Source organism: Gavia stellata, chromosome 16 (genome assembly GCF_030936135.1).
Source record: "Gavia stellata isolate bGavSte3 chromosome 16, bGavSte3.hap2, whole genome shotgun sequence".
Lineage (NCBI taxonomy): Eukaryota > Metazoa > Chordata > Aves > Gaviiformes > Gaviidae > Gavia > Gavia stellata.
In genome coordinates, this window is record NC_082609.1 from 3,685,314 (window position 1) to 3,708,422 (window position 23,109).

General features: G+C 54.1%; 1 protein-coding gene across 1 annotated transcript in view; it reads left to right on the forward strand.

The window, feature by feature from the left end:
* The window catches only part of JADE2 (jade family PHD finger 2), an 81,971-nt gene that overhangs the window by 55,879 nt on the left and 2,983 nt on the right, over nt 1-23,109 (forward strand). Inside the window, exons 7-11 of the mRNA XM_059825209.1 lie at nt 3,626-3,793; nt 4,313-4,429; nt 10,874-11,335; nt 16,617-16,734; nt 21,331-21,459. Of these exons, the coding sequence (XP_059681192.1) occupies nt 3,626-3,793; nt 4,313-4,429; nt 10,874-11,335; nt 16,617-16,734; nt 21,331-21,459 (994 nt within the window). The remainder of the gene's footprint in view (nt 1-3,625; nt 3,794-4,312; nt 4,430-10,873; nt 11,336-16,616; nt 16,735-21,330; nt 21,460-23,109) is intronic.

Consider the following 23,109-nt stretch of genomic DNA (forward strand, 5'->3'; position numbering starts at 1 on the left):
CATTATTCTTCTTCCTTACCCCATCTTTCTTTATTAAACTGCAGCTGTGGGACCTTTAGCACCCAGGGGTGCGGGGCTGGCTGGTGGGCTGGGAGGGGCGGGGGTCCGCAGCCCTGCGCTCGCCCTGCACTCCCCGGAGGGGTGGGCTTGCCCGGACCTCCAGCCTCCTCCACGGCGTTATACTGGGGGTCGTAGCACCTTCCAGCTCCACTAGCGCTGTCTCGCATGGCAGGGTTCCTGTCCCGGCTTCCCTGCTTGTACGAATGTAGGATTTCACTTTATTTTGCTGCCTGGGGGAAAATAATTTTATTTTTAGAATTGAATGCAAATGCTTCAAGCCCTTGCTGGGGTGGGGGGTCTGTGTGCTCCTGCACTTGGGGAAACCTTGAGAAGGAGAAGGCAGCCGTGTGGGCATCTCCTGGGTCGCACACGGGTCTGGGGAGGTTTTGCTGGTCGTGCTTTGAGGGGAAGCGCCGTGCGGTGCTGGGACAGCGGCGGCAGCTCCTGGGCTTCACCCTCGGTGTGAAGGGGTGGGGTTTTTTTTCCTCTGAAGAGAGCCATTTGCTCATCTTTTGGGCAGCTTTTCCATCAGTGCTTCCTGGAGGTGGGAGAGCGTTGGAGATATCTATAGTTGCGGGAGGTAGGTGTTTTGAATGGTTTCCATCAGTGAATCAGATTCCACAAAATACCAGGACGATTCAGGGTTGGGGTTGGGGGGGTTTTGTGTTGGTTTTTTGGTTTTTAACGAGCCCAAGTGGCAACGTCAGGCTGTGAGCTGACACGTGCCGGTGGGCAGGGGCTCGGGGGGGGTGGTCAGCGTGCGCAGGGCTGCCCTGGGGGTGTACGGACCCCGGCTGTGCCCACCACGGGCCGGGGCACCCCGTGGGCTCTGCTTTGGGCAGCAGCCCCGGCGCTGGGAGCAGAGCGGTGCTGCAGAAGGGGATGCAGTGGGCTGGATGATGCAGTGGGCTGGATTTCAAGGCTGTTGAAAGAAAAGGGAGATTTTGCGTAGTTTTCAGGGAGCAGAGTCCAGCCCTAAGCCCGATGCCAGCCTGTAAGCTGCTTGTGATTTAATCTCTGCCTCCATTTACGCCCCAAGCCACGAAGTCCAGAGCCACAGCACGGGGTGTTACGTGGCATCATGTTTTTAATCTAACCTTCCCCGTGCCTTTGCCAGCCCCACGTCCAAAACCTGCTGCGGACGATGCTTTCCTGTGGGGAACCCGGTGCCGATGCCACGGGCTTCGCGTATGCGGGCGGCGGCGGAGGGGAGCTGGGGTCCCGTGGGACACGGCCGGAGCGATGGCTTGTCCTGCATCCCAGCGGGAAGGGGCAGGAGCAGGGTTGTGCTCAGACACACGGTGGGTTGTAGTGCTGGAAGGGATCGTTGTAATCATCTCATCTGCATAACACAAGCCATGAGGCTTGCTATTAATTAATTCCTATGAAGCGTAGCTTTTAGAAAACACATGCAATCTTAATTCTAAAATTTTCAGCGAGGAGGAATCTTCCCTCCCTGCTGCTAAATCGTTGTGGTTCATCGCTCTCACGGTGGCAACGTCGCACTCCTCTTTAGCACGGGAATGATCCATCTCCAGCTTCCAGCCACCGCGCCGTGGTCTTGTCATTACCGAATTCCCATTCCCTGGCGTGGGGACGCGGCTGAGCCCTCCCGCTGTTGCAAGGGCCACACCAAGCTTCTCTGTGGCTCAGCATCCTCCCCAGTGTTTCGGCGTCCCCTTCTCGATGACGTTGAGTCCGTGACAGGCACAGTGATAAAAATAGCTGCTCTGCTCCTGCTCAGCATTGCTCTGGCTCTGTGTTCCCAGAGCATCTTCTGGCTGGTGCTGGACTGGGAGAGCGTGTTTAGCTGATAACCCACCTCGTATCCAGAGCCACTCCTTGTCCGGGACAGAGGCCCTGTGGTATTTGCTCCTAGGAGCAGAATCGCGCCTTCAGCTGCTCTAAAACCTCTAGGAATAAATGACTGAGAGCCAAGACTCTGCTAGAGATGCACACCTGGTCGTAATTCCTGTTTTCCCCTGGATTTGGAGATCAGTCTGCCAGTTTATTCTCCTGGTAGTACGTACCAGGCTGATTTTTGTCTGGTACTAAATCAGATGTTTTATAAAACTCTGTTACAGAAATGATTTATCTGTCAGATTTGGAGGCGCTGTGGAACACACAGTTAAGTCTCTCTGAACCGTATAGACTCGCAGCAATAATATTACCTCCCTTAATTCCTTATTATCCCAATAATCTGTTCACAAAGTGGCTTCTTCCCCTTGGAAATCACTATCAGAGTCAATTTGTGCTTTGGGGCAAGCTAAAGTCATGCTATAAAGTCTGTTCTTGGCCAGTAAAGACTGAGAACAGGCTTTTGCCACGCTCGTGCCATCTCCACATGCCCCCTCTGCCCCTGTCCCCACCTGCAGCACTGTCACTCGCGGTGACCTGCAGCACCAGGACAAAAAACTGCTCTTTTTTGGGGTAAACTTCAAAACGTGGAGTTGACAAATGCCTGGGCTCAATTTCCAGCCAACAGCGCTGGGGGTCCTTATCAGCGCTGCCCACTTGCCTTCTGGAGGGATGTCAGAGCAACCAGATCTAGAATTAATTACATCACCTCGCTTAAAATAGTGACACAGCCCCGCGTTGGCCCCCGAGGCAGTTGTCTGCCACTCTCTGAAAACCCTTTAAGCGCGAGTTATCGGACCTGTGAGTTAAAAACTGCCTAGTTTTAGCAGTAGCTGTTTAATACAGTCATGAGTTACGGCCAAAGTGGAAAGTATTTTATCATCATCATTATGTGATACGGCTTATCGTTTGGCTCTTCCCCAAGCACGGAAGAGAAATATTTATGAAGCGCTTTGGCTTCGCTGCATCCTGCGCTATCGCAGCAGGTCGGGGAGCTCCGTGGGCAACCCGAGTCCTTTAGTTCTCACTCTCTTGGCCGTAGACTTGTCCTTGCCTCCTTTAGATTTATCGTCCTTTGTGGTTCCTCCCTTCTCATTTATATTCATGACTATCGGTTTCCCCTTTTTACCTTTCCGTAGTTATTTTCGCTTCCCCTTCGGGCCGTGTTGGGTTTGTAACCAGTGTGGCCATCTTTCTCAATCATGGGGTTGTGGCTTTTCAGCCCTCAGCTACCTCAGAGGTTTTCTCCACGTGGCATTTCTTACTTCTCCGAGTCGTCGTGGGTCTGATAGCTGTTCAGAAACGGGCAGGAGATGAGCGGGCAGGCGTCCGCACCGCAGAGCTGCTGGTGGGGGGGGCTCTGATGGAGCAGTCTGGTTGCTTTCCCCCCTCCCCGACCCAGAGCTGGGCGGATTCTTGGCGTGATGCACAGCACATTTGGATGCTTAGCTTTTCATTAAAACCCAGGACCTATTGATCTGGCGTGAGTATCCACATGAAAATAGGGAAGGTAGCAAGGAAGGAAGAACTTAACCTCGCTGTCTGTGATTGCAGAGCTGCTTCACATCTGCTCTTTATTACTGCGGTGCCCAGATGTGGTGGCAATAAGCCACAGCAGTAGTGAAAAAGGTGGGAGTGAAGGAGGAGGCCCTGGAGGATGCTCTTCCCGGGCTGCTGGGACTAACCCACCTCCCTCGTGTCTGTCCAGGCGTGCTACGGCATCCTGAAGGTCCCCATCGGGAGCTGGCTGTGCCGGACCTGCGCCCTCGGGGTTCAGCCAAAGTGTCTACTGTGCCCGAAGAGAGGGGGAGCGCTGAAGCCCACCCGGAGCGGGACGAAATGGGTCCACGTTAGCTGTGCCTTATGGATACCTGAAGTAAGATGTTTTCCAACCTCCTCTTGACGCGCGGGTGGGCATGGAGCTGGTTTCCAGGTCTCGGCCCGGAACGTTCGTTAATGGTCTAAATAGCGAGTCCAGTTTGGCTCGTCGAGTCGTACCGAGGTCAGAGCAGCGATGCCCGTCGGTCATCGGGCTGTGTGTTTAATTACCAGCCATGCGGCACCCTGTTAAGGGAGGACACGGAGGTGGGGTGCAAGGGCGCAGAAGTGGGCGGCATTCACGAGACCTCTGGGCAGGGTAAAGCTGATTTCATGTGCCCATCTGAGATACACAGCAATATCCAGATGAGGAATTAGTTCAGAGAAAACACCGACGTAAGTTTTTCCTTCCATTTAATCCAGATTTGTTTCTGGTTTTGGGGGTTTGGGGTTTTTTTCCAAATTACAAGTGACAAATAAAAAATCCATCCCTCCTTCAGACTGTCACAGACACGCCCCTGTAGGAGGTTTGGGATGGTAACCAGCATTTACAACTTGTCTTCTGTTTCATGCTCAGGTTAGCATTGGATGTCCTGAAAAAATGGAACCCATTACGAAGATCTCACATATCCCAGCAAGCAGATGGGCTTTGTCCTGCAGCCTCTGCAAGGAGTGCACTGGGACATGTATTCAGGTACGTAACTTGGCCCCGAAGAAAGTCAGACCTCTGGGGTTGTGCCTGTAATAGCCGCCAGAGATTCTCAAGCTGTTGGTGAATCCTGAGTCTTATTCCTGCTCTGAGTAAACCTAACAACAGGGAGCACAGGCGCCCATCAGACATCATCAGATGTTGTTTGCAATCACTTAATGTGTTGAGTGCTAGGAATCTAGATTAACTTTCTTTGCATAACACAGTGATGTTGCTGTAGTGACACTAATTACCGGGACTGCAAATGACCTTGGGTTGAAATCAGGAATCTCCAGCAGAAAGGCTTGACATAGCTGCCGGAGAAGTGAGATACTCGTGAGCTACATAGCCCAAGTATTTCACAAACCAGTGGGGGTTGGCTGGGAAGCCTTTCTGTTGGGGGGGATATCGGGAAACCCCGGGATTAGGTAGTCCTCGCTAGCCTGCTGGCTTGGGAAATAGAGTATGTACCGCGTATTACATTCCCACATTTCCTCCACACCTAAGCAGACCACTGCAGACATCCGATTGCCTGCTTTCCGGCAGCAGCAGCGTGCGAAAGAGGGGGCGAGATGTTCTCATTCCAGACCGAAAGCAGGACGCGCTGGGCTTTCCTATTACAGAAGTGGGACAGAGCTTCCCGAGCCGTCATCTCTCTTCTTGGGGAGCAAAGAGCAGAAGCTCCCATCCAAAATGCAGCACACTTGGTGTGAGAGCGTTCGGGGAGCCTTGCTGCAGCAAACGATTCCCCCTTTTCCCCCTGCTCGGACAGTGTAATGTCCCGGTGGTCCCTGGGGATGGGCTGGGGGATCTGCTGCTCTACGGTGCTGGTGCCTGGTGGTTTTGTTGGCAGACCAGGTAGGGAAGCAGCCTTGGCGTGCAGGGGGGGAATGGAATAGCCATTAAGCTTTGAAAAATCAGGAGAAAGTTTGGGATGCGTACCAGTCCCGACTGATCAGCTCCTGTGCAGCAACGGGAGCTGCACCTCAGCGGTCGGCATAGGCAGCAGTGACCGTTGGGGACCAGAAGCAGCTGGCTGGTTGCAGAAGGGCGATAGGAATAGGTCTGCAGGCTCCGCTGCGTTTGTGCCCCTGCCTGGGGTTTACTACTTTAAAGGGAGCTATTTAAAAGCAATCCCCTTAGCTTGAAATGAAATCTCACAATACTTCTTTAAATCTCTAGCGTTGACTCACTCCTTTTTTGATGGCTCTGGGTGGATCTGCTTATTCACCCTGCCAGATGGAGATACTGTGTCATAACAGCAACTGCTTTCAAAGAACGGAAGGGCAAGGGAAGGAGGCAAACAGGCTTGGCAGCATCAAAAAGAATTCAGCTTCTCTCAGGCTTCATCCTCTTAGTGCCGGCGTGGCACGGGAGCTGTGTGATCCCTGGGACAGAATGGACTTGCATTAAAGGTCACCTGAGATGGAACAGGAGCTTTATTGTCTCCTGCGCCGGCAGCTCCCAGGTTATAAGTCTTCACGAGATTGTCACCGGAGCGTTTGCCGAGGCCACCCTAGCACGCTCGGGATGGTTTTGCTTCAAGGAAAAGGGGGAGAAGAAAGAAAAAAAAAGCAGGCAGTGCCTTTAAGGATTTATGGGGTAAATCAGCAAGTTCACCCATAGACAAATAAACATCTGTACTCATCAGCGGTACAGAGCTGTTTTGAAAGCTAATGTTTATGGAGCATATTTCTGATTAGTGCCTGTTTATACAGGTGTAATCTAACTACCTTTGTCAGCATTTCAGGTTTATGACCCAGCTCTGAAAGGAGGAGGTTGTTTTCTGTTAAAGCACTGAGCTTTTACTCTTGGCAGCGGGAATCAGGTGCTCCGGGTGGGGCAGGTCTGGGGAAGGAGGGGTGTTGCTTCCAGGAGGGTTTTTTCCAAGTGCCTGCTTAGAACTGGGCTTTGCCAAAACAGGAGGGGAAATCTGGAGGGCAGGCTGGAGGAGCAGAAGACCGTCATCCCAGAGGGACATGGGGATGCTCAGAGGCAGCACCGCAGCTGAAGAAAACACCCAACTCGACCACATTTGCAGAGACCAATGTGAGGTGGTTTTGCATAGGCAGTTCTGAGGTATTTTTCCCCATCCGAATCTGACCACCAAAAGGGAAACAAACCCGGGGAAGCCTGAGGAAGGGCTCCCCGCTCCTCTCCATGCCTCTGACCTTGCTGCTTGCACGTAATGACTTCCCTTGATTTCTGGTACAGAGCTGTGGACGCCGTGTAACTCAGCGTGGCCGTGGTCGAGCCAGTGCTCCCACGCGCTGGGTAGGGACGCAGCCCTGGAGGCACGCTTCCCCCGTCTCCCGTTAAGGGGAAAGCATGACTTCATGGTGGTTCTTGTGGTCAGACATCAGGAGATGCCAAAGGGAGCTCAGCATCCAGCAGGAATTTTCTCGTTTGCATCGCTGAGCCGGAAAAGAGAGTGCCAGGAGCCGTGCTCCAGCGCAGCCCGAGTCCTGACCACGCTTGCTTGGGACCCAGCTCGCTCCTCACCACCTCCCTCCTCACTTCTCAGAGCAACTGGAAGAGCTCACCAAGGCCTTTCAACGCAGCGCAAAATGCCAGGTCTCCGTTTGTTGCTGGCAGGCTTCTCCAAAGGGCATGATCTTTTGCTGTCATCATCTTCCAGCTTTCTTTTTGTTGTGGTTTTTTGGAGAAAAAAGCCCTGGGAAGTGTCCTCCATCGCTCACTTGTTCATTATCGCTCCTCCGCCCGCTGCTGCCAGCTCCCCTAGAGCTGCTTGTGCCACTGGTCCCCAACCACTGGGATAACTGGTGTGCTGGTCCCCAGAGCTGTTGTCCGATTGTGCCTGTAGCCCTGAAAATGTACACCTTGACATGGGGGGAAAAGCAGCGCGCGTGCACCATACAGCCCCCACGCCATCCTCCACCGCAGCCCCGCATCCTCCGAGGATATCCGCGATGCTGAAATCGCCTCTTTCGGCTGAGAAGCGCTACCAGGATCCAGACCATCTGTGGTCACTAAAAATCAGATGGTACTTTTTGTAAGGAGGCAGAAGTGTCGTGGCTGATGGCTTGGCCGGGGTTCAGCACCGGTAATTAATTTTTCCTTCCTGAGTTCCCCTCACAGTTCTGCTGGAGAAGCCGCTTCCTTCCCTCCGGCCCCAAACTGCAGCGGAGCACCTCTGTAAGCTGGTAACATTCTGTTTGAATTTCCTTGGCAAATCATCCCTCTCTTTCTTCCCACTAAGAGTGGTTTGAGGACTGGTTAACAGCCCACGTTAACCTGTGGTGCAGTTTTCACCCTCTCTCTCGGAATTCTGTTTGGGGATGGATTTCCCTCGATAAGCAAAGTATGCTGAAATCCTTGAATGAGAGGTGCCGTAAGATAACGAAGCATGATCGATAACGAAGCAGGCTTGGGGACTGTGCCAGTCTTTTGAGCCCGGTTTATTCTGCGTGGCAGATCCCTCCCTCCTGCGAAAAGTGGCTTCGTTCCAGCGCCGTTCTGGGGTGGATCAATATGTTTTTATTGCCAGTTTATGCAAGGTCCTTGGGTAGCCGCGGCCGACCGGGTACCTTTCTTTGTTGCCCTGTCAGCTGAGCTGCCTAATTATTTTCTATTTGCATTTTGGGCACGGTTTCTGACAAGTGCTGCTTGCCATCTGTCGGAGGAGAGATCCAGGACGGGTGTCGTTTGATTTGCTTTATTCCTAAGGTGGAGTGATGGTCGTTCCTGTTAGCAGGACGCCGTGCTGGCAGAAGCCACAGCCACATTGCTAATGCCGTTATTAGCACTGGTGACAGAAACAGGAGGAAGGGGATATCGCTGCATGGCTTTCCTTCGCTCACATAGTTCACCGATGGCAGCGAGTTCTCCGTGTCCACTTTCTCTACCATCGATATTTATGTGCATAACAGCACAAAAGGATGCTGTAGTTTGAAGCACCCCCAGTTGTTATGCCCAAACAGCCAGGATGGAGTATGTCAGGAGTATATCGGGAGTACTTTATGTCACTCCCAAGTGACAAGCCACAGGGCAAGAGGAAACAGCCTCAAGTTGCGCCAGGGGAGGTTCAGGCTGGATATGAGGAAAAATGTCTTTGCTGAGAGAGCGGTGAAGCACTGGCAGAGGCTGCCCAGGGAGGTGGTGGAGTCACCATCCCTGGAGGGGTTCAAGGACCGTGTGGCCGTGGCACTGCGGGACATGGTTTAGTGGGCATGGTGGGGTTGGGGTGGTGGTTGGACTTGGTGATCTTACAGGTCTTTTCCAACCTTAGTGATTCTGTGATTCTGAGTATGTCAGGAGTACCTCAGGAGAAGATCAGGAGCTCTGTAGAAGATCAGGAGCTCTGTAGGTCCATGCAATACCATTACCATCTTGGCTGCCAGAGAAGGAAGTTCCATCATGGGCACTTCCAGCTGGTAAAGGCCTCCATCCTGAAAGTGCATCGCATCTCCTTCTTGTATTAATGCTTGCCCCATGGCTGCAGGAGCAAGCGCCCGCGCTTCAAAAGCCAGCGCGTGATCTACTGACTGCACCGAATAAACCTGGACGCTGCAAGTCAGGCTGGGCTCCCTCTGTCCCTCGTTTCTTACCAGAAATAAATACTTGAGAACAGAGCCGGTGCTTCACCCGCCTGGGAGGCTGCGACAGGGCTTGTCCCGTGGGATGGGCAGGGCAGGGACCCGCTGCCCGCCGCTGCGGTGGGTGCAGCGGGCTGGCGCGGGGAGCACCGGCGGGCACCACGCCACACCAGGCTCCATGCAAGCACCGGCAGCATGGCAGAGGGAGCTGATTTTTGCACGCTATCAGCTATTTTCACGAGCAATTTCAGGCTGAAATTAGAACCAAATGGCCGTATTTAAACAGGGTAGGCGGGGGGTGGGAGTTAATCTGCTTGCATTTGGTGCCTGCAGCAGTTAGTGCCCAGCATCGCTGCCCAGAGCCGTGCTGGTACAGCTCGGGGCTCGGCCGCGGCGGGGCTGCATCCAGCTCTTCCCGCTGGTTTCGGAGGCTTTGGAGCGGGGCCTGGAGAGCCCTGGGAAGTGGAGGACTTGGACACCGCTTGCCTACGCTTTTCTTGGCCCTGGCAGCCACGCGAGTCTCTAGCTTTCATAAGCACCAGCAGATTCATAAACAAAGTCAAGGGAAAATATCTAAAAGCAGCAATGTCAAAAGTTCACGCGCTGGGTGACTGAGCAGGAATTCAGGCCTGATGGGATGAAGATGAAAAGCCATAAAACTTCTGTTCCTCAACTACTACCAGAATTTTTTTTCTTTTCTTTTTTTTCTTTTCGAGAATTAAAGTTCAGCAAAGCCCCAGTAAAACTCTACAGCATTCCGAATGGTTTGTCATCAACTTCCAGGAGATTTCATGTGCCTCCGCCTGGTTCTTCAGGCCACAACTGCATCTTCATCCCCTACAAGAACGCTTCTTCTATAAACGCCGAAATATGTTGCCTACAGTAATAGCCCACTTAAAATGTCTCGTTATTGCAGTTTAACTGGTCATTAGCAGCTGGACTAGACTGACTTCTTATGGGTTATGGTTGAAATAATTACCTGACACTCTGAGCCATTAAAAACCAGTTAATGAGTGGAGGCAGAGAAGGTGCTGATGTGGACGCGGGCACAGCGCTGGCTGGGGGGCTTCCTCTGTAGGAAACCAGGCTGAGGTTTGTTGCCTGTGGGATCCAAAGTAATTTAAGTCTGAGGTAAGTTAGGGAAATCGTTAAAAAATTAATCTGATACAGGTTTGACAACAGTCTAGCCACTGTACCAGTTCTAAAAAGTTTATTTCATGATGGTTTGCTCTGTAGATGCTGAGTTGCCTTTTTTTTCCTGTTTTAATGGAGCTAATTAGAGGCTGTGTAATTTCCAGAGGAGAAAGGCATGGTGCTCCGGGAGCGTTGGCTGAGTCTGAGATACCACGTTCACTCATAAACCTTGACATGTTCTGTGTGCTTTCAATAAAAATGGCATATTAGCTTTAGTTGTGGTAAAAGAGTGGAGTAGTTTAAGGGTGAAATACAGATGAAAATTTCTCCATCAGGAGAAATCCATTGACAGTCTTTGAGCATCCCGTTGGGCCGTGCCGTTGGCTGTTGACATGTCTTGTTGGAAGAACCATTGGAAGCTCCTGTTTATGGTGGGTGAAAGATAAGCAGGGCCCGTCACAGAGAAGGATTAAAGCAGGTAAGGGGGGAAGGTGCCCGCTGGTATCTAGTGAACCCTTGGTTTCTTCTGCTGGGGTGTCCGGCTCATGGGTGTGTAAGACTTGGGCAATACAGGTGTTCCTCCATAAGGAGTACCTGTAGTGGAGCAACCATCACTTCATGGTAGGTGCTGTCACTCAGATGGGTGTCACAGTTTTTGTAGTAAGCCAGGCTTGAGCCTTCTGGTCACATTGTGTTGGTAAGCGTCCCTCCCACCGATGGTGCTTTGCCCTGGCTGTAAGCCCTGTCCTTCTCCCCACAGTGCTCCATGCCCGCCTGCGTCACCGCGTTCCACGTCACCTGCGCCTTCGACCACAACCTCGACATGCGGACTATTCTAGCAGACAACGACGAAGTGAAGTTCAAGTCCTTCTGCCTTGAGCACAGCACCGGTGCCACCAAGTTGCCCGAGGAGGCACGGACAGAGCCCGACCAAGCCCAGCTGGACTTGGAGAAGGTCACGCTGCGAAAGCAGAAGCTCCAGCAGCTGGAGGAGGACTTCTATGAACTCGTGAAGCCTTCGGAGGTGGCGGAGAACCTTGACTTAAGCGAATCGCTGGTGGATTTTGTCTACCAGTACTGGAAGCTGAAGAGGAAAGCAAATTCCAACAAACCACTGCTGACACCAAAAACAGATGAAGTGGACAACTTGGCCCAGCAAGAACAGGATGTTCTCTACCGGCGCTTAAAGCTCTTCATGCACCTCAGGCAAGACCTGGAGAGGGTGAGTACAGCTTTTTCTTCAGTGATGTACCCATATGCTCCATCAGGGCTGCTTTAATGTGTGCTGGCGCCTACAGACAGCACAAGCCCTGTTCCCTGTTCGACTCCCCTAACAGTTGCGTCCCTTCATCTAGGGGGTTATTCAGAAGAATAATGCTGCTGAGCGTGCGTGTGTCATCACTGCCAAAACACTGATACTGATGAAATAAGTTAGTGGCAGTCTCAGCCGAGGGTTCAAAAGAGCAAATGTCTGTGGGGAGAGGTGCGTCGGTGGGGCTGGGTGGCAGATGACGCTGCTCCACCAAGCTCTTCATCATCTCAAACCACAAAATGATCCTGTGCTGCCCCTCAGATGCTTCTCAGCAAGGCACAGGGACACTTCATTATTTACTTACATTAAACGTCAACGACGGGTGAATGGCAGGAGTGAGCTGCAGGCCCAGCGGGACTGGGCATTCCCTGCCCTCCCGCAGCCGAAAGTGGGTCGGCTCCTGGGGGAGCTGCCGGCGGAGGCAGAGCCATGCCGGAGGATGCAGCCGGAGGATGCAGGCACCCGCAGCGCCCCGCGGCACGGGGCATCCTCGCACAGGGGAGGGAGCAGTTGCCTCCACGGCAGCTTTTTTGGGGAGAACAAACATCAGTGGAGCAGCAGTACCAAAGCGGTGCCGGAGCCCCCCGGGCTGTGCTCGCGGCCGCACCGTGCTGCCTGGCTGCGGATTTGGCTGTCATGGCTGCAGGGAGGGAAGGAGCAGGCAGGAGCAGGGATGGGACAGAGGCAGGCTGGAGAGGAGGAGGGGCGGCGAAGGTGAGGAGCAGCGAGGGGAGGAAGCACAGGGGAAGAAGCACAGCACCCAGAGTGAGACGGCGGAGAGCAGCCAAGGAGGGGACGGGTGGGGAGGTGCTGCTGCTATGGGGGGGGCCATGGGCACAGCACAGGGCAGCAGTGGGACAGGGACAGGCAGGCCAAGTCTGGCACGCAGGGGCCAAGCTCCCTTTCCTCCTGTGCTTAAACCTGAGTCCTGCCTGGTCCCCCCTCTCCTGCTCCGGCCAGGGGGGTGAATCCATGGCCTCTTGCTTGGGTCCCCTTCTGACAGGCCAGCCGGGGTGCAGAAGCCATGGAAGGGCTCAGGGGGGTTGCTGGGAGCAGGCAAGGGAGGAGGAAAGCAGGAAAATGGCATTGCTTTGAGGCGGTGGAGGTGGTGCCCTGGGGGGGGCGGTGGGTGCTGCAGGGGACATGCTGCTCCCTGGGAGGCGAAGGTGGCGGTGATGCTGCCCCTGCTTATCCCTGAACCTCTCCAAGCTGCTGTGGGGCTGCAACGTAATTTAACCCGTGGGGAGAAAAGCAGTGGGGGTCACGTCCAGGCAGGGTTTCAGCTCTGGACCAGCCTGTCCTGGTCTCTCGCTGCAGTTCCCTGTGTGGGTCTTGGAGCCCGAGACCCTTCTCCTGTGTAAAAGCATTTGGATTTCAAGCTGCTGGTCTCTTTTCTGTGGCCGTATTGGCCTTCATGTGTGCGTACATCATCGCTCTGCCAGTCCGTCCCTCCTTTGCTCCTGCCTTTACTGCATCATGTGTCCATCTCCGTGTAGGGCTGGGCTGGTGCCACCCTTCATGGGACTCCAGCACCAAGCTGTAGGCAACAGGCTGCAGCTGCCGGATCCCAGGGCGATGAGTTCAACTCACTCTTTTCCCCTCATCTGCTTCTCTATATTGTAAATCTAAACCAGGCTGCTCCACTTCCCTCTGCTTCCACTTGCTCCCAGCGTGACTTTCCCGGCTGCAGTGAACCACTGTGCATCTCTGGGTACAGCACTTAGCTCCAGGAGCTGCCTAATTCAAAGACGCCGCACGGCAGCTTCTCTTTGATTTCTTTGTGTCAAAACTATGGGTTTTACCAGATCTCTCATTTTCCAGGGTTGCCTCCAGGCTTCCTGGGGTCATTCCCCCTCGGCATTCAGTCTCTGCTTAGCAACTCCCTCCAGGTTTCCCTGCGTGGCCCTGGAAGAGCCAGTTGTTTGCTCTTCTTCCAAGAGGGGGAACAATAAACATTGGCCGGATCAAAGTCCGGCGCTCAGATGGATGATACGGGTTTAAGTCCCGTTGCTGCCAGTGCATCCCAGGTATCCGATGCTGTCCGTCGGCGCTGCTGGCAGCTGCCCCGTTCCACTTGCATCAGTGAGGCATCACATCAATAAGGGTCGGCGAAGAGCAGCCTGGTGGGGTGGCTTTCAGAGGGTGTCCACGGGGCATCACATTGCTATTTTAGTGTTTTCAGCAATTAATCTGGCAGGAATGGTTGTGATTTGGGGGCTGATAACGGTATCTGGATCCAAGAGGAGGGGAGGCAGAAGCAGCGGGACAGCCAGGGTGCCGGCGTTTCCCTCTGCCATCTCCTAACCGCTCTCATTTCTGCACCTCGCAGTGTCAGCAAAGAAAAGCTATTGCCTGTGAATCCTCATACAGGCCCCCCCATTTTCTTTTTGGCCTTTTTTAACCCTCTTCGCTTTTTTTTTTTTTAAAAAAGCTTTTTCCAAAGGCTAGTTGTTTAAATGAGCTTTAACAAAAAAACCCTATAGTTTCCAGGCTTTCAAACCAGCATCTAAGCTTGGCTTGGGGAAGCAGCGCTGGGTGGTGTTTAGCTGTGTAAGTGTGTGTAAATACCAGCAGTCTCTAAGCAGAGTACAAGTAATGTTTTCTTCTAGGAATATTAAATCACAGAGAAGAGATACCACCAAATGCTTTGAAATGCAGGTTGCCAGAGGCAGTTGTTTTCCTCATAAAGAAATTTTAGTTTGATGTCTTCTCCTATCCAGAACAAAAAAAGAGAAAAAAAAAAAAAAGGAAAATAGCAGTAAAATACCCAGCGTATAACTCGCTGCTTTATATTTACAGCTGGGGGATTCAACAAAAAGAAGAGCAGCTATTTCTCCTGTATTCCTAAGTGTTCCCAAATTGTCCTTAGGTAAGGCGGATGCTATTAGGGAATGGGAACGGTCGTCCTGCTGCCTTCACGGCCTCGGGTGGCAGACATTAGGTGAGCGTGGGACGAGGTCCCGGGTTGCTCTCTCGCTGTGAGAGGCACAAAGGCTCCCGACCGCGTATGGACAGTCCCCCAAGCCTGGAAATACCCCAGCCTTCCTCTGCAGAGGGGTTTGAGGATGAGGAGGGGGAGGAATCGGAGGCATCAGGGTCACGTGTGAGCGTGGACATACCCACGCACGTTACTGCCCGTGCGTTCAGGCCACCTCCTCCTTACCTTCTTGCAGGCGCTTTGGCTCTTTCAGAGCAGCAGGAAGCTGAGTAAACGCTGTCAAATCCTGTTAGCTGCCATTAGCATTTTCTGTTTCACAGCCGAAACCCTCCGTTTCCTCCGAAAGCCTCGATGCCCGCCGCAGCCATGGTGACGGAGCCTGGCTCTCCAGCCACCGTTACGCAGGGCTGGCAATACGCATGGCACTGAAATCCATCACAAGGCAGATGCCAGCGGGTATCACACGGTAGCTGTGTCGTTTGGAGCTGCTGGGGGGGTTAATCAGCAGCCCCGTGTGACGAGCAGGGTTTAACCGCTGCTGCGCTAGCTCACGCGAGCATTTATGTCTTGTGCTTTGCTGTTTGCATTTCGGGCTTCCCGCTTGGTTAATAAAATTTCTTGTACTGGGACAAAATACACCAGTGATTTGCAGGTGGATGTGGAGCAAGTGTGAGTAACCATGCGGAGGGGAGGACGTGGCCAGATTTGGGGCAGGGGAGCCGCAGCGGTACATGGCTCTGACCTGGGCTAGCATCACCTGGGTGTTTTGCTGTATTTTCTATGCTCTGCCCTGGCATTTGCTTTAGGGCAACAGGCAGTTTTGTGAGGCTCTGACGTTCAGCAGATCGGTAGCCTCATACCTGCAGCTCCGTCCCAGCTGTGCCCCTTCCCTGCCCTGGCTGCGGGAAGGGGGTCTCGGAGCAATTTGTGGATGAGAACTGGCCTCTTGACCCAGGGGACCAAAGGACCTCTTAGCATTTGGCATTTTTTTGTGCAGGTTTCTACGTCAAGCGCGAACGAGGCACATGCGTGATGTAGCTGGGCTGAGGGCTCAGCGCGATGCTCGGATGCTCAGGGCTCTGTGCGTCTGCTGGGCCTTTGCATAACTATATTATAAAGCTCCTCCTACAGCATCTTCCCTTCCGAGACTTTCCAAATCCTTTAGAGACATTAACTTCTTCATTAGGTCTGTGAACAATTAACAGGAGATTAAAACAGCCTGCGTGTCCACACCATTGCCCTACCTGGGTAAGATCACAAAAGAATTTACCTGTTTCTCCTGGCCCTGTACCCCTTTTGTGGGTCTCGCTCACTTTGTGCGCTGATGCGTATCAACAGCAGAATTAAAGGATGTGCTGCAACAAGTACTGAAAGTTAATCCTGACTAATCGGAGCCGATGAGCAGCACACTCAGCCCCGTTTGACTCCCCGTGTGCTGCCTTATTCGGGCTGAATTTATGCCCTCGAAAGCATTGATGCCAAAGCGCAAACCCTGCCTGTGAATTCAGGCCTTTGATGGGAGAAGTTAAGGATTAACTCGCTTATTGTTTATGTTCAGAAGAAGAGAGGAGAGAGGGAGAGACTCCCTACATGTGGCATCCTACGTGGACCCTGCGTGGGGAGGGCTTCGGACCCGGGGCTGCCCCAGCCGCCGCGGGCAGGATGGTCCCAGCTCGCTGCTGCCCGAAGCGCTGGGAGCGGTGGTGGCCCCGCTGTCCCCGGTGCCGGGGCGGAGGCTGGTGGAGCCGTCTTTGGGGTGTCCAAGGTGGCTGCTCTGCTTTGGGGTGGGTGCCCCAGGCACGTTGGCAGGTATCTGCGGGGCTTCGCAAGGAGGCTTGGTGCTCCAAGAGGGACGTGCTGTTGGGGGAAGCAAAGCCGTATCCCTGGAGATGCCGTGCTTCCTTATGGCTTTTATATGCCCAGTGCACGTGCTGGAGAAACCGGCCAGCCCTCCTTGTCCCCCACGGGGTCCTGGATGTTGGAGCCAGAACAGAGACATTGAGGCTTTGAAGCATTCACCACGTGGTTTTTCCCATAAATGTTACACAGTTTGGCTCAAGAGTCCTCACCTCTAGTCCTGGCGCATCCAAAGAGCCCTGGTAGGAGTTTTGGTGCAGTGTGGATGATGGTGAGACGAAGAGGACCGAATCCCGAGGCGTGGGGATTTCCCTGGGCGGCAGAAGCAGCAGCACAGCTTGAGGGGACCTGCTTCGACCCTGCTTAAAACAGACACTGTTTCTTGTGTTTCTGTAGGTTAGAAATCTCTGTTACATGGTGACGAGACGCGAGAAAATGAAACACACCATTTGTAAACTCCAGGAGCAGATCTTCCATCTCCAGATGAAGCTTATTGAGAAAGATCTTTACCCAGGTCAGTACCGCTTACCAGGGCTTGTTCTCACGGGCGCTGTCCCTGCCGTCCTCTGAAGCCAAAGACTTGTGCCCAAGCCTCAGCCCCCCCGCCCCAAGGAAGCCAGAGCTGCCCCCTCCCCTGCGGTGTTACTTAAACACGGTTCGTGTGTTGACTCTTTGCCCATCTCCAGTTTTGTTCAGAAACACACAATAAAAGCCATACCCTGGGTGACGGGAGTGTCGGAGCTCCTTGTTTTCACAGATCCCTCTCCATCCTCCTCTCCACGGGAATCGCTCAGGTTAGGTGGTGATGCTAAGGCAGTGTTTCGGCGACTTCCGTGGAGATGGAGCAGTTTGGGAGGAGATGGCAAATCCTAGGCACGGGGCTGCTGACGTTGGGGCTGATCCACGGCAGCTGGCTCCCTGCCTCCGCTCAGCAGCTGACGCTTTGGACTCTTTGCAGATGCCTCCGGCTCTGTCAGGAATCGAAGGCTAAGCTGCTGGTGGGATGTCTGTTACTCAAGAGACCAGCTCCTTTAGCTCTGGTCAGCTGCAGTTCTCTGCTCCGCACACCTATTAGTGGGGAACGTCATGCCTACCACATGCAAAGCCTCTGGCTCCTTTTATTAAGGAACTGAAATAAAGTTGGTTTCCTTCTGTCCTATTTTTTTCCCTTTTGCACAAGCAGTGCTGGAGCCCGCAGCTCCTGCTCCCTCCTCCTTTCCCTTCGGTGGCAGCGCAGACCAAAGCCCATGGCTGCAGAACAGTTTTTCCAGCGGCAGCATCTGGCACTTTGGCAGGCTGGTCCGACGGTTGTTGTGTTTGTGGCTTTGGAGTTGCGTTTGAAGCCATCACATGGTTGGGGTTTCTTCAGGAACTGTCTGGGCTGAGCTTTTCTTGACAAAAGTTTCCTTTGACTGAAGTTTTGGAGGCTGAGAAACGCGTATGTTGAGATGTTTGCGACTCGGAGTCTGTGCAAATTCCTCTCGACGGCCGGAGGCAGGTGCCTGCAGGGGGGTGACCAGGACCCCAAGGCGTGCTCCGGGGAGATGTGGGTCCTGCAAATATCAGTCCCTGTGACACAGCCCAGTGACACCGTGTGTTGCTCCATACGTCCTCGCTGACCCAGTGATACGGGTCAACCAGCCTGGGCACACACAAAACGGTGTTCCCGGCTTTTCCCACCAACGGCACACCCCGCGTTGCACGTCCGGAGAGCCATTCCCTGGCACCCGGGAAGTTTGTGCCGGGTGCTGCTCCCAGCAGTGGTGCTGCTGGCTGGGGCGGCGAGGCGGGCGGTCCAGCTTGGGAATAACGGGTGGATAAAAGACAAGAGCAGCAAACTCAGATCCTGAAGGCAGATGCCATGCGCTGTTGCTGCCGGGCTCGGTGGATTTTGGGGGGATTGCAGGGGACCTCGTGATGCTCTTCAGTTCAGCTGGGCGAAGCCAGTTTAGGATTTGCAGCTCTCAGAAGGAGACAGGCGCAGGGTAGTTTGCCAGGAAGGCTTTTTGAGCTCACCTTCCTTGCAAATGGGGCGTCAGTCGGCTGGAAATACCCTTGGGGACCCGTGTTCCCCAAAACGCCTTGGGGAGTCCAACCTTCAGTGCACGCTCAACCCTCTCTCTAATGCAGCGATGGGGTGGGAGCCGTAGCTCCTCCCGGGGAGGGCTGGGGCGGGTGAGCCGGGACCTCCCCAGCGGGGTGCGGATGCCGACCAGCGAAGGGGAGCTGTGTCGGGGCTCTGCCACTCGTGTTTCGGGGCTGTCTGCGCGGCCGAGTGCCCGCGCTGTGCCATTGCCCTTCCTGAAAACATTCCGCCCGTGCTTGGGGAAAAGCATGACTGCCATTGCCATGATGTTTGTTCTGCCTAAAGGTGAGTGATCAGAGACAACCCCGCGGTGAGAGGGTGCAGGCTGGCGTGTTGCTTCTTATGTTCTGGTGCAGATGTTCTCTCCTGCCCCAAATGGGTGGCGTTCGCCGATTCATTTTCCACTCTGAACGGACCGAACTGAGCCGCTTATCTCCCCTGGGATGGGCTGTTTGGCTGAGCCTGAGCAGGGACTGCTGCCTCTGGAACCTGGCTCCTGCGAGTCGCTGCTGCCAGGGAAAGGGCCCGGCTGCGGGAATTTGGTCCTGGGATCTCCAGGTGGTTTGGGCATCTGGGTCCTTCCCATGCCAGGGGGACAGTAGGGACCTGAGTGCCTTCTGGCATCGGTGCATAGGGTCTCCCGAGCTCGGGAGGCGTTCCCTTGCCGGGACGTAGCATCAGGCCATAAGTTGCGATCCCAAATGTGGGAAGAGAGGATGGCCCGGTCAGCTGTGACAGTCACAGTGCAGGCAAGAGCGCAGCGTCAGTACGTGCCTCCTCCCCGCTGCAGCACGTGGTCCTCACGCTGATCTCCAGGTCCTGCCCGGCGGCAGGAGCAAGCGCTGGGGCTGACGGCAGCACGGCCCGGAGGGACGGTCGGTGTGAAGGAGATGAGAGAAGGGCTCAGCCTCCAGCTGCCCGTCCTGCGGCAGCTGCACAGCCGTGCCCGTGCGTAGCAGCGCATAGCAGAGCCGTGGAAAGCAGTGTTTATTTTCTGCTTCAGCTCCTAGCGGTCTCATCCTGGTCCCATCCCGAACACGCACCACTATAGACCCCGATCCCACCGAGTGCTCCCAAAACCCACGCGTTTGCTAAGCCTCCTCCATGCCCGTTGACGATACGTAGAGGTAAAGATACTCGGCAGCCGGCGGGACCAAAGCTGCGGGGAACTCGCTGCTGCATTTTGCATCGTTACGAAGCGCTGACTGGTTTGAAAGGGGGTGGACGGTTCCTGTAGCATCCCCTCCGCACAGCCCCCGACCAGGCAGCTCTGCATACCTGGAGTGTCTTGGAGAAAGGAAGACATCTGCATTATTTTGCCCGGATGAGGCCAGTTTTTAACTGCTGTTAAGGCAGTCATCGACCGAACCCTGTTGGGGTTATTCCAAAGATGGGTTTGGCACAGTTTTTTTTTTTTGAATGGCTCTCACATAAAGCTAAAACTGGAGGGATTTATTTTTCCCGCTGACAAATGATTATTTAAGCAGGAGATCTTTAATAAAATTAGTGAGAACTGCCCATGTAAAATGAACCCATCTCCTTCCCCGGTATTTTTCTTGCACGGAGTGGAAAGTAAACACTGTCTGCCTTTGAAACACAGCTCCTATTTTGACAGGTTCCTCTTCAAAAAGCACTGCTCGGGTTTCTCTTTAGCCCCATTGTGCTGTCTAAACAAAGTTAGGTTTTTATTTTGTAAGTGAAGTGAAAAATGTGTCTGCCTCTCTCCAGTTATTTGGCAGGAAGGTAGCAAATACCAATTTTGCTTTTGCTTTTTCTTTCTTTCAGTGAGTCCTTTGGTCAGGAGGGGTTCCTGGCTTGGCCCCCCCAGGACTGTAAATCCCCTGGTAATCCAGACTCGGGCAGGTGCAGTGCGAATTCCCGCCCCTGCTCGCCCAGTACATTTCCACTGCCGCAGCGAGGGGAGAGCAGAGGTTATTCCCGCTGATCCATCCCCTTCGCAGCCTCTCCGCTGAGGCTGTTGCCAGATCTGCTGCTGGCTACACAAGAAACTGATGCGTTTCTTAAAATCATTGCTCCCATAGCTGCACAGGTTCAGCCTATGGGCCAGACTCTGAAAAACGGCACGTCTCGCCTCCACTTCCATCAGCCACCCACATTTTGGTTTAAGGGCAATATCCTTCCCCCTTTGAAAATTAATAGACGTTTTAGCATGGACTTCTGCAGGAGAACGACCTAACAGAGTAAGTAAAAACTGTTGAAGTATTTCACTTGGCAATACAAGTCATACTTTTATAGGGTATTTGTCCTGTTTACCCAAGAGGAATAAATCAAATAGAAGTTCAAAGGAAATACTGATTTTTAGCTGAATGTCTACGTAGCTAAGAGTTATATCCCTGGCTTCCCTTAGGCAATGCTGGTCATCTTTCCTACTCCATTTACTTATGCTCAGTACACTGCTTAAGTTTTAATAGCTCTGGGGTTTTTTCACCCCTGCACGGTATGAGTACGAGCAGTTACTATAGCCGAGAGGTCAAATCAAATCAAGGTCTGCTTTAAAACACTGCCGGTACCATTGCTGTCAAACTGGCTTTGCAGCTGAATCCCTCCAGGAGATGCTCTTGTTGGTGACGGGTGACACACCGCCGGCTTTGGAGGTCCCCATGTCTCCTGGAAGGTGTCTGAGCAGGGTTCGGGGTTACTCCCTTCTGCTGCTCCCGCAGGTCCTCACCCCAAAGCCCTGGTCCAGGAGGGCACGTTGGTGGCTGTAGGGTCCCCAGCAAGTCCCCTGCCTTCAGTGGGACTGCTCCTGCGGCCACGCTAAGTTCTCAGCCAAGGCCCAAACCTCTTTTTTATATAACCTGCGGGATTCAGATTTTCTTAACCTACAGAGACCTTTGCCTACAGTTGGCCAAAAAATGGCCGCTGGTCTCCCTTTGGCTTGGAATTGTTTGCAGGTCCGGTCCCGGTCTCCACCGCAGGGGTGCGGCAGGGGAACTTGCTCATCGCAGCATCCCTGATGCCTCGTCTCACACGGAGTTTTCCTTTTTTTCTAAAAAATGCCAGAACAAACTGGGAAGAAGACAAAGGGTAAGAAAAGTGACCCGAGAAGGAAAGGAAGAGATGGTAGAAAAAATAGTCCCGAGAAGAAAGAGAAAAGGAAATCAGTCAACGAAACTGTATTGGGACAACTGGGTAAGTCTGATTTTATGGGCGCAGAATTGACCCGTGCCACTGGCAGCTGCGTTTCGGGGAGCGGGGTTAAGAGTCCCAGCCCCTGAGCCCTCCCGCATGTCCGCAGTGGCGTTACACCCGAGGCCGTGGGAGCCTCTTCCATCTCTCCCTTGTGGGCATCAGCCTGAATTACCGAGGTCCTACGGGAGAGACCGCGTTGGAGAGGTGGTCCCCAGCGGAGCAGGGGGTGAAAATCCACCCCCGCAGCCCCAGGGCTTGCACCCGGATCGGGAGAACGCGGTACAAAACCTGTGATGTGCTGCTGAAGCGTGATTTCACTTCCCGGTGATAAAATCAGACTTACCCACCCCAGAGCAGGGCTCATCCTCCGTCTCTGCTGTGCACTGATGGTGAATACAGCCCACGGGCTCTGCATTTTCGTGGCATGTTCTGTCCAGGACCGTGTGGTCGTGCTGGTTGTGCTGGCGATCCGGGAGCATCCAGGAGGCAGGCACAAAACGTGGCTGGTCTCTTGTGTTTCCTCGGGGGCGAGGAGATGCAGGCTGGCTCTGCGGATGCTTCACCCGCCGCCCGCTCTCCCCCATCAGCTGCAACCTACCGCCGCTCGGCTGCCGAAGGGGCTGGGGGGGAAAGTAAAAAAACAGAACAAAAAAGGTCTTTTTTGACAAGATCCTTGATGACTGCATATGGTTTTTAGACAGAATTGGGTTTTTGTTCGACTTCCTCCGGCACTGTCACCTCCACCAGCATGCAGGGCTGGAGGTGATGAGTTCACGCATGCTCAGCTGCTCCACGGGTGCACAGGGGCTGCACCGGTCCCCTGGGGCTCTCGGACGGTCCAGGGGTGCTATAAGACCCTGTGGGGTACAGAGGGTGTCTGGGGGTCTGGGCCACCCTGCCTTGCTCTGCTTTGCCCATTGCTCGCCCCGCCTTGCTGCTTTCTGTTCGTCTCAAAACTGGTGGGTTTTAGGCAGGATCCCCTTTGGAAACGGGGCTTTTGCGCGCGTCCTGTCTCTGCGCTGTGCTCTGCTAAAGAAACTTTGGGTTTTCTGGGGCAAATTCCGTCAAACTTGATGGGGGCTGAGGCATCTCAGAGGAAAGCCGCACTTCTGTGAGCCGGGGAAACCAGGCAGCCCACCCAAAGCTTCACCGGGGTGTCGTAACCTCTGGGGTTTTGTAAAGTGCTTGAAGCATCACTTGGGGCTGGAGTCGTCGGAGAAGGGCTGGGGAAGACGACCTTGGCAGTGCCCTTGCGGGAAGACCCAGGCTGTCCGGCGCCGGGGTACCACGCGATGCCCTAAGCTCACCCCTGCTCCTGCTTCCCCTCCCCTGCATTGGGCTGCTGCCGGCGCGGGGGGCTGTCTTCTCCCAAAGGACCGTGGTACCCTGTGCCAGGAGGTGCGGGACTGCCACCTCGACAGTGTCACCTCCAAGGGGGGGTCCGACCTGACCCACCTCCCCAGCGCTGCCCTTCAGCAGCCCTGGCATCGCGCAGGGTGTTCCGTTTGTCCCCCCGCGGGGCGGGCTCACAGCCCGTATCGCTGCTCCCGGGGGAGGGTGATGCGAAGCTGTCATCGAGACCGGCAAACATCGCGGGCGTGAGTCACCCTGCCCGTGCCGCTGCTCTTTCCCTCTTCCGTTGCTAGACTG